The sequence below is a fragment of the Sciurus vulgaris genome (assembly GCF_902686455.1).
Source record: "Sciurus vulgaris genome assembly, chromosome: 10".
Lineage (NCBI taxonomy): Eukaryota > Metazoa > Chordata > Mammalia > Rodentia > Sciuridae > Sciurus > Sciurus vulgaris.
Genome location: NC_136470.1, coordinates 114199601 through 114209953, shown reverse-complemented (window position 1 = coordinate 114209953; position 10353 = coordinate 114199601). Strand labels below are relative to the sequence as shown.

Below are 10353 nucleotides of genomic sequence, written 5' to 3'. Positions count from 1 at the left end.
TATGGCCAGTACTGCGCTGCCAGTCCTGCTCGGTTCTTGGTTCAAGTTCTGCGGTTCCATCAGGCTCGGGGCAGGCGGTTAAGCAAGCCGCAAGGGGGAGCAAGCAAGGAGCCATGCCGCGGGTGAAGAAGGGGTTAAAATTCCCTTCTCCCGGCTCGCCCCGCCCAGAAAGCGTGACTCAGTCCCTGCCCCCAGAACGCTGATTGGCCCAAACCTTCCCCATCCTGCCCCTGCCCCTGGATAAGCCTCGGGAGCTTGAGGCCCACCTCGCCCTTCTCTGCGGGCCACCTGCGGCCCCAAGCGGCCTTTTGCTGGAGCAGTCGGTTTAGCAGCCTGAGGGCCATGGGGCTGTCGGATGCTTCGGGGTGAGTGCTGGACATGGCCCGGGTTCCGCTTGTCCAAGAGGCGCGGGTAGACTCGTGGTCTTCTCGCGGTCTCCCGGCCTGGGCTTCCGAAGAGAGACCGCTAAGTCCCTAGTAGGCTTTTCCTTCTGCCAATCACTGGTTCACTGCTTTGACAATTTCCCACAGGTGGCTACCCATCTGCAGCGAGGGATGGGGGCGGGAGCCGGCGCGACCCCAGCCCCTGAGGGCTATGCGTAAAGCCACTGGAGTTCTGTCCGAGGGCTAACAGGGGGCCGCAGGGAGGTAGCTGCGTACAGAGGAGCCCCGGCCCAGGAGGTGTGCTGGCTGGGGTGCGTTGGGGTTGGGAGATCGCTGCAAGAGAGTTTCTGGCTGGGACCTGTGGATCAGCTGGGACCCGAATCAGCCTAACTGAATAACTGAGCAGGGAATGAGAGCTCTGGCCTAACAGGGCCCTGTGCCCTCCCAGAGGGAGGGGCCAAGGATCAAGGCTCCGCCCTCTAGGCAAGCGACACGCGTTGCGAGGGAGGGAGCCCTTTAAGAAGACCTCAGTGACTTCCCGAGGAGGGGAGAGGTGTCTCTAAGATCTCCGTGAAACAGCGGAGCCCTCTGAGGATCTTACTTGCACCAGCTCTACTCCCTCCTCCTACAGGGACATCTAGGTTAGAAGCTTTTCCCAGGTGAGTTCCTGCTCCTCGGGTGGGATCCTCTCCCCTGGTTGGAGCTTCTCCTAGGTCAAAACTCTCCTGACTGGTGGAAACTTTTCTAATATTCTAGAACCCCTCCCGCCCCAGAACCCCCTCTACCACCGTTACCGGGTTGAGAGCTATTCCCAAGAGACCCTTTTCCCAAGCCATGTGTGGCCTCTCCTAGGTGAGAGTATTTCCCAGATAAGACTTCCCCCTCCTACCCACCCATCTCTATCTCCTATTCTCAGATAAGGTCTTTCACTTCAGAGGGGGAGCCATTAGGCAGATAAAAGATTCTTTCCAGGTCAGAACTTTACCTCAGATTAGAATTTGCCTGATGGGTGAAGGCTTTCCTGTTAGGTCAGAGTTCCCTCTAAGTGGCCCCTGAAAGTTTCTATTCCAAGGTTACTTTCCCTACTTAAGGGAAAAGCTTTGCTTTCCAGATGGGACTGTTTCCTCCCAAGTGAGACCTTCCAAATTCAGGAAAGACCCCTTTCTCCTCAGAGATTCCCACAGGTGAGAGCCATCCTTTGACTTTCCGAGTAGGCCCCAACTTCGACCCTGGGGCTAGAGGTCCAGGGGAAAGTAGTCCTTCCCTTCGAGGGGAGGGTCTCATCTGGAGGCCTGAAAGCTTGGACAGAATTGCTTGAAAACTTGGACCTCTGGTTTGCTCGATTCCTTCCCTAAACTTGTTCTCTGCCAGCCAGGCCTGGGCTTATGTGGCAGCTGGATGAGGACTCAGGAATTGACTCAGGGAGGGTAAGGGACTGGGAGGAAGGGGCTAATAAGAGCAATCAGTCTGGACCTGGACCTGGACCTGGACCTAGACCTGGACCTAGACCTGGACCAGTACTCAGGGCTGGGCAGCCACACCTAGGCTGAAAGTGTGGGTCTTGTTCATCCCTTCATGAGGGACTTTGGCCCAGAAAGAGGTTTCCACCAGCCAAAGTTCAGGTACTGCCTCTGCCTGGGTGTGGGCATGGGGCCTGCAGGGACCAGCTGGGGGCTGGATCTACCTAGATCTTAGGGCCTGGAAAAATCAGGTATGTGACTCTGGTCCCAGGTGTAAGTATAGGGAAGGTTGGGTAAGGGGTATCCTTATCTGTATCTCTGATCTTGCTACCCCAGACCAAAGGACACACAGGCACTCCTGTCTGCAACACAGACAATGGAGCTGCAGAAGCAAGATTATCATGTGGAACGACCACTAATGAACCAGGAGCAACTGGAAGAGCTGGGGCGCTGGGGCTCAGCACCTAGGACCCATCATTGGAGAACGTGGTTGCAGTAAGGCCAGGGAGAGAGGCCTGGGGACTCTGGCAGGGCCCAGGTAGCCCCTGTCCCTCATATAGACCCCTTACATCCCCAGGTGCTCCCATTCACGGGCCCGTGCCCTTCTGACCCAACATCTCCCCGTCTTGGGCTGGTTACCCCATTATCCTGTGCGTGATTGGCTCCTGGGTGACCTGTTATCTGGCTTGAGTGTTGCCATCATGCAGCTTCCACAGGGTGAGCCATATTCAAGGCCCTGACCTGGAATCCCTGTGATCTGTGATATACCAAACCTGGACACATGATCTCTGATCCAGCCCTAACCAGGGCTGGGATTCCCCCAACCTTTTAGATCCTCATCTTCAAACCTGCTTTGCTATCTTTTGACACCCAGGCTTAGCCTATGCCCTCCTGGCTGGATTGCCTCCTGTGTTTGGCCTCTATAGCTCCTTCTACCCAGTCTTCATCTACTTCCTGTTTGGTACTTCCCGACATATCTCGGTGGGTAAGTGGAGTCACACCTAGACTTCTAGGAGGATGCCCATATCCCTCATGGAGGACAGGGTGAGGAAGGGCTGAGCAGGGCAGGGAAGTAGGGGAGAGAATAGCATGGCTGCTGGGTCACTAGGAGCCTGGCCCATGGGTCATTCCTAGGCAGGACTAGGCCATTGATTGTGGGAGCACAGATGCAGGGTACCTCAAAGCCCTGGCTCCAGGAGAATGTGAGTGGATGAGGCAGATCAAGGGGCCAGGAATGTGGGGCAGTCAATGCAGGCTGTCTCCCCTTCCCCAATTCATGGAGAGCCTGTGTCTCTCTAGGCCAATGACACAAGTGGTGCAAGGTACATAATGTAGGGCAGCATTTCTAATACCCTTAAGAACTCATGAGCCTCAGGGTTGACTCCTGACCTGCCCTCATCTACACAGCCTTATTCTAAGGACATTTGTCTAGAACTGGATGTCCCCTGGCTCTCTTAAGACCAAAGCTCCAGGGGAGGGCAGCATTCTCTTCTCTTCAAACCTGCCCTGCTCTGCCCTGCAGGGACCTTTGCTGTCATGTCTGTGATGGTGGGCAGTGTGACAGAATCCCTAGCCCCAGATAAGGACTTCCTGCTAGACTCAAATTCCACAGTCAATGAAACAGCCAGAGATGCCACCCGTGTGCAGTTGGCCTCCACACTCAGTGTCCTGGTTGGGCTCTTCCAAGTATGTTTCCCCAGCCCCCAGATTTCCTATCACCATCCTTCCCCCCTCCCCGTTCATTTATCCCCTATGGTTCTGATTCCATCTGTCCTAGACCACCCCTAGGACTCCTGCCTGTCCTGACTCTCCCCTGTCATCCCACAGGTGGGACTGGGCCTGGTGCACTTTGGCTTTGTGGTCACCTACCTGTCAGAGCCTCTGGTCCGCAGCTATACCACAGCTGCATCTGTGCAGGTCTTTGTCTCACAGCTCAAGTATGTGTTTGGTCTCCAGCTGGAGAGCCACTCCGGGCCGCTGTCCCTCATCTATGTGAGTAAGGGTGGGATAAGGGGTGAATAGATGTGCCCCATGAACTTGAGTGCTGGCTGTGACCCCACCTCTCCTCAGACAGTGCTGGAGGTCTGCTGGAAGCTGTCCCAGAGTGTCATCGGCACCGTGGTCACCGCAGTTGTGGCAGGGGTGGTACTTGTGGTGGTGAAGCTGTTGAATGACAAGCTGCAGCGGTATCTGCCCCTGCCGATACCTGGGGAATTGCTCACGGTTCGGGTTTCCTGGTGAACTGCTTGCGGTTTGGGTGTCAGAGGGCAGTGGGGAAGAGGGCAAGTGAGGATAGATCCCAGCTATGTGGGAAGCCTCCATGTATTTGAGAGCTGGTTGAAGTGGTCACTGTGAGGGTTCTTGAGTATTTCAGCAAAAAAAACCCATTGACTTCTCCTTACCCCTGATGGCATCTCCCCTTCCCAAAATGGTGATGTCTGTTTCACTCTGTCAACTCCCCCATCCCTCAGAAGATTATTTTGCTCCAATGTCTTCTTTCTCCCAAGGGGGTTTATCCATTCTCCCAGACAATAATACCTGCACCTTCCTCCCCTGATTCTTTCCTCTCCCCACAGCTCATTGGGGCCACAGGCATTTCCTATGGTGTGGGCCTGAAGCAGAGATTTGGGGTGGATGTTGTGGGCAACATCCCTGCAGGGTAAGTTCTGGACTCTGTCAAGGAAGGAAAGGCTGGGTAGCCAGGGACATGACTTTTCTCTGACCTCACAGATGCCTCTTTCAGACTTGTACCCCCGGTGGCTCCCAACCCCCAGCTGTTTGTAAAGCTTGTGGGAAATGCCTTCGCCATCGCTGTGGTTGGGTTTGCCATTGCCATCTCACTGGGGAAGATCTTTGCCCTGAGACATGGCTACCGTGTGGACAGCAACCAGGTCTTGGTGATGAGGGACATATAGGGGACATAGAGAGTCCCCAGCAGCTGAGGGGAGGGAGGATTGGTGGGATTTGTGTGGGACTGAGGGTGGAAGAAAAGGATGTGTGGTACAGCAGCCAAGTCTTTGGAGGCCCTTAAGTGGGGTTGGGGATTGGAGATGCATCAGCCTAAACAGAGTGGGGTAGTGACCAGGCATCTCTGGGAAGTCTCCTTAAACCCATGTTCCCCCAACAGGAGCTAGTGGCCCTTGGCCTCAGTAACCTCATTGGGGGTATCTTCCAATGCTTCCCTGTGAGTTGCTCTATGTCCCGGAGCCTTGTACAGGAAGGCACTGGGGGCAACACACAGGTGGGTTTTGGGTATGGGCTTGAGGGTGTACTTACACCTATGCATGCACATTGTTTTGCCAGGGTAGTTTACCCCTGCTCATCTCCACCCACTGCTCACCCCTCTCCCATAGGTTGCTGGAGCCGTCTCTTCCCTTTTTATCCTCCTCATCATTCTCAAACTTGGGGAACTCTTCCAAGATCTACCTAGGGTGAGCCCCCATCCCACCCAACCAGTTTTCAGGGCTTTGGTGAGGTCAGGGTCTCAGTTCGGTTTATACCCAAGTAAGGAGCAGGGATACAAGATCATGCCCTAGTTTTCAAGGGTGGGGTGAGATTTGGCCTCTAGGGTCAGGTGTTAGAATTTTTTAGAGTCAAATCCAAGTTGTTAGAGTCACGGTGAGTTCTGACCAGGTTCTTGTGATCAGTCTGGATCATGCCTAGGTGGTTGAGGTCAGTATCTAGACACCTATCAGTAGCCCTGGTGATATTCCCTCTACCTCAGGCAGTCTTGGCAGCCACCATTATCGTGAACCTAAAGGGCATGTTGATGCAATTTTCTGACATATGTTCCCTCTGGAAGGCAAATCGTGTGGACCTGGTAAGAGGCCTGGGAGCCAAGAGATGGGATTGGTGCCTTTAGCCCCAGTAGCCTCTCTAGACCCTTTAACTCCTGCCCTTCTATTTTCAGCTCATCTGGCTGGTGACCTTTGTGGCCACCATCCTGCTGAACCTGGACCTTGGCCTGGCAGTTGCAGTAGGCTTCTCCCTGCTGCTTGTAGTGGTCCGAACACAGCTGTGAGTCAACCCTTTTGGTCCCCCGCTCATTCCAGCTGTGGAGGGAGTAAGTTGCACACTGGCTCCCCTCAGCTTTCCCCATATCTCTGGGAAAGGGGGAACCATAGACTCCTCAGTGTGCCCTCATGTCTCCCTTTCTTCTCTTCTTATACTCACTCTCACCTCCACAGACCTCACTACTCTGTCCTGGGGCAGGTGTCAGACACGGATATTTACAGAGATGTGGCAGAGTACTCAGATGTGAGTGGCAGAGGCTGAGTAGGAGGACAGCATGAGTTGGGTGGGACAGGTAGAGCAGGCCCTTGTCAATCCCTTCCACACTGGCAAGGACCCAGCAGACTGAGAGCACTGTGACTTTGGTCCTTGGAATTTCAAGTGAGGAGTTTGGGTCTATAGCCCCCACTCTGGGTGAGGGGCTGGGTAGGGACAGAAGGAGTGGAGAGAGATAGGTCTAGGGGTCTGGTGAAGGGTCAATCTTGGAGCTAACAGTGTAAGTCTCATCCTGAGGAGAAGCCCTGGGTCAGTAGTATAGAGGGGCAGTGTCCTAGGTCACAAATGTAGGAGAGGCTATTTCCTGATCTAATCAGTTGATCTACTAAATCTCTGAGCATTCATTTGCTTCCTGTGAGGACGGGAACAGCTGATGGGGCCAGGAATAAAGTAAGCTACTTCCCCCTGACATGGAGACTTAAAGGGTGAGCATAGTGATAGGCAGAATAAAGGATGGGATCAAGGAATCCAAAGTGTGGGAGAGGACATGAGGGGATTGACTCAGCTGGATGGAGAGGGAGCACCATGTGGCACAGGCCTAGCAAAGATCTGACTGTTGTGAATGAGGTGGGAACTGAGGGTGGTCTGATTGGAGTGACAGTTTAGAGGAGTCTGCGCCCAGGAAAAAACCCCACATGATGGGAGTTGGAGATCTAAGAGGAGGCCTAGGAACCACCAAAATCTGACCTGGGTAGTGGCAAAAGGCAGGAGAGGGGAGAGGGCCTGGGCAGGGGTGAAGAAGCAGGATGGGGAGTCAAGCTCTGGGCAGGGTTTTGGTCACAGGCTGGGGACAGAGGGTGGGAGGTGAGAGTAGGCACTGAGTACCCTTGGGGAGGAAAGATAGAAGAGGATGCAGTGGAGCAAGAGGACTCAGCTCCCCTACAACCCTGTCCCATCCTCAGGCCAGGGAGGTCCCAGGTGTGAAGGTCTTTCGCTCCTCAGCCACCATATACTTTGCCAACGCTGAGCTCTACAGTGACACACTGAAGCAAAGGGTGAGACTGGGGCCCCTGGGGACTGTCTGAGGGCCCCTTGCCTTCCCAGGGTGCCCCATCTTCTTTTACATTCACCTCTAGTGTGGTGTGGATGTTGACCACCTCATCTCCCAGAAGAAGAAATTGCTCAAGAAGCAGGAGCTGAAGATGAAGCACCTGCAGAAAGACAAGCTGCTCCAAGAACAGGCAGGGCCCCTTCCAGTGGCTGACTCCTGGCCCTGCTCTGGGCTGGCCCCTGCCCCCTCCTGCTATTGACCCCAGCCAACTTATCTCACTATTGACCTCTGTCCCTGCCCCAGTGTTCCTCCCCCAACCTTTCTCCAGCCTCCCTGTTTCACTCCCTGGCAGGGCTCTTGGTGGTCTTTTGTTGTTCTTCCTATACCAGTGACAGTGTGTACCATCATAATCCTTCCATTTCTGTGGTTGTTCTCAGGATTGATCAGAGCCTTGCAGCCTGGCTGCCCCAGATCCCACAGCTTCCAGTCCTGGCCCACTTACTTGCCCAGAACCTGGGATCAACACCAAACCTGCCTGACATGTTGTCATATGACAGCTGGGATAACTCTTTCCTGTTTCCACTCTTCCCTGGCGTAGGCCACTTCTTCCAGGGACAACTCACTTTCCACCAATGTCAACACCAGTCTTGGAGACATCAAGAGCAATGATGTAGAAGGCTCTAAGACCAAGGTGAGGCTAGAGGTGGGAGAGGAGAGGTCAGCCATGAGCTGCAGAGATGTGGGTGCCCACACATCTGAGGAAATTCATGGAACTCCACCAATGGTGGGTTCAAGGATATGACAATGGCAGGACTAGGGTGAGGGCTCTGACACTCTGTGGAAAGACTGCTGGCAAAACAGAATTCTGCTTGTTGTTCTCTTTGTCTATAATCTCAGGCCTAGATAAAGACCTTTAATTTATAGATCCCACAGTCTGTGCTCATGGATAGAGGGAAGGGCTTGACTATATGGGGAAAATCTAGGGAACAGGGATGGTCTGCTCAATTAGAGACTCAAACAGAACGGGCTGCCAAGGTGTCTGTGTGAGTGTGTGCACATGAATGCATTTGTCTGTTCCGGTCTGTCCTTGTACCCCTACCCACTCCACCCTGTCTGGCTGATGATAGAACATAGTTTCCCAGCATCCTCCCTTCTCGTGTCCCTTTTAAGCCTGAACCCAGGAGGTAACAGCTGTATGTGAATATCTGGGCATGCCCTCCTGTATGTCCCCACGTATCTACACTGCCTGTCCTTGCATATATACATGACTCCCCCATGTCTATGTCCTCATGTATTTCCTGCATTTCCCTATATGTGGGTGTTTACATGCATGCTGTCATGTCTGATCCCATGTGTCCCCAGGTGCTTTGTATGTTCCCTGCTTTCACTTCCTCATGGGCTATCCTTCCATATGTCTGGTTCCCCTGCAGGCAAGGCCAGAGAATGAGCTGGAGGAGGTTGTGGCTAGTGGTCAAGAAGATGTCAAGGCTCCAGAAGTACCTACGCTGAAGGCCCTGGGCCTGCCTCAGCCAGACTTTCATAGCCTCATCCTGGACCTGGGTGCCCTCTCTTTTGTAGACACTGTGTGCATCAAGAGCCTAAAGAATGTAAGGAGCTGCAGGCAGACCATGGCCCCCCTGGCCTCCACGCTGACTCCGTAACTTTCCCTGAGATCCCTCTGAGCTTGCCCCCAAACCCTGCAATCTCACCCTCAAAGATTGCTCTCCCAAACCTACCCAAGTATCCCCTCTGAGTCTCTGAGCCTTCCTTGAGTTCAGCCTCTTTTGTTGCTGCAGATTTTCCGTGACTTCCGGGAGATTGAAGTGGAGGTGTACATTGCATCCTGCCACAGTGCGTTGTTTGGGCTAACAGGGTGATCTAGGAAGAGGTCAGGACTCTTTGCTGAGAGGTTTGCCAGAAATCGCAAGGAGAAAGTCTGTGAAACTAGAGGTCAAAAGTGCCCTGGGGATGGGCTTGGGAGATAGCTCAGTTGGTAGTGTGCTTGCCTTATAAGCACAGGGCCCTGGGTTCAATCCCCAGCAACAGGGCTGGGGTTGTGGCTCAGTGGTAGAATGCTCGCCTAGCATGTGAGGCCCTGGGTTTGATTCTCAACACCACATAAAAATAAAATAAAGGTATTGTATCCACCTACAACTAAAACAATTTAAAAAAAAAAGTACCCTGGGGGCTGGGAATATAGCTCAGTTGGTAGAGTGCTTGCCTTGCATGCACAAGGCCCTGAGTTCAGTTCCCAGCACCTTTATTTAAAAAAAAAAAAAGGTGCCCTGGGAGGAAAGAGTCAAGTGTAAGGAGCAACTGGGTGTCTAGCTGCAGTCTGGGGTGGAAGATGGTATGGCAGACATCAGAACATTCTATGGGTGCCTAGGACTGGAATTCGTAGTGGTCCTGAGAGTCAGAGGAGACCTATTTCTTGCATACAGGTCCTGTGGTCACCCAGCTTGAGGCTGGGCGGTTCTTCGATGCATCTATAACAAAACAGCATCTCTTTGTCTCTGTTCATGATGCTGTGACCTTTGCCCTCCAACACTCCAGGTCTGGCCCTGTCAGCCCTGTTTTGGTAAGCTTGTTTCTATCCTACTAGGCTGATTTTGTTAATTTGTTGCTTGTCCCCAACCTGACCCCAACTCCAGGAAGTCCATCTATTGACCAGGCTCTGCCTTCAGTGGACCATTTCCTGCCCCTGTTGCCTTTGGATTAAGCTGCTTCTGGGAGCAGGGGTTGCTGTCCTGGGGAAAGTGTTTGGTATATATCCTCTGGAGACTGACTAGAACCTCCCCTCCTCCATTTACGCAGGCCACCAAACTCTGACTGTGTTTCCACCTTGTCCAAGACTGCTCACCTCTGGAGGTTGTGACAGAGGACCGTCAAGAAGCTCTCCTACACCTGGTCCACCCAGGAGCCCCTTGGTGCACACATCCTCAGGGATGGAGGTCTTAGGAATCCAAGTTCAGGCTATAGGCCTGAGAGAGGGTACTATGGTCAGACTAGCCTTGGCCAGGTTTGGGGAGGGAACCAATGTCTATTTTCAGTCTCAGGAATAAAGATTTGTTCAACCAGTTCCAGGCTTTGCAATGGCATGGTAGGAGCTTGATTGGGGAGTTGAATGGTTCACAGTTCTGGCTTCTGACCTTTTTATGCCCCGAGGTAGAGACTGAAGAGGAAAGGGGTTGTTGGGGAAGGTCAGGTAGAGTATGCAAAGTAGGGGAGCTAT

General features: G+C 53.3%; 1 protein-coding gene across 7 annotated transcripts; it reads left to right on the top strand.

Annotated features, from left to right (window-relative positions):
- The first annotated feature begins 216 nt into the window (after nucleotides 1-216).
- Nucleotides 217-10251, top strand: SLC26A6 (solute carrier family 26 member 6). Of its 7 annotated transcripts, XM_079101505.1 has the most exons (21): nucleotides 1495-1567; nucleotides 2180-2338; nucleotides 2421-2560; nucleotides 2718-2828; nucleotides 3366-3529; nucleotides 3671-3835; nucleotides 3914-4066; nucleotides 4420-4502; nucleotides 4587-4734; nucleotides 4971-5084; nucleotides 5197-5274; nucleotides 5568-5663; nucleotides 5754-5860; nucleotides 6031-6100; nucleotides 7033-7125; nucleotides 7207-7311; nucleotides 7720-7812; nucleotides 8552-8728; nucleotides 8918-8972; nucleotides 9563-9699; nucleotides 9936-10251. In XM_079101505.1, the coding sequence occupies exons 2-21, from the start codon at nucleotides 2220-2222 to the stop codon at nucleotides 9948-9950; spliced, it is 2223 nt and encodes a 740-aa protein (XP_078957631.1). In that variant the 5' UTR covers nucleotides 1495-1567; nucleotides 2180-2219; the 3' UTR covers nucleotides 9951-10251. The 7 variants fall into 7 exon arrangements, 1 of the variants encoding a protein (XP_078957631.1); XR_013757447.1 differs by lacking the exons at nucleotides 8918-8972; nucleotides 9563-9699; nucleotides 9936-10251 and adding an exon at nucleotides 219-1042 and having other exon boundaries at nucleotides 7207-7812; nucleotides 8552-8690; XR_013757448.1 differs by lacking the exons at nucleotides 8918-8972; nucleotides 9563-9699; nucleotides 9936-10251 and adding an exon at nucleotides 219-1042 and having other exon boundaries at nucleotides 1495-2005; nucleotides 7207-7812; nucleotides 8552-8690.
- The last annotated feature ends 102 nt before the right edge of the window (nucleotides 10252-10353 follow it).

Excerpts from the sequence above, each read along its gene's own strand:
- SLC26A6 (XM_079101505.1), top strand. The coding sequence starts at position 2,220 with ATGGAGCTGCAGAAGCAAGATTATCATGTGGAACGACCACTAATGAAC. Across the intron at positions 2,339-2,420 it reads CATTGGAGAACGTGGTTGCA|GTGCTCCCATTCACGGGCCC; the intron begins GTAAGGCCAGGG and ends TTACATCCCCAG. Across the intron at positions 4,735-4,970 it reads ACCGTGTGGACAGCAACCAG|GAGCTAGTGGCCCTTGGCCT; the intron begins GTCTTGGTGATG and ends TTCCCCCAACAG.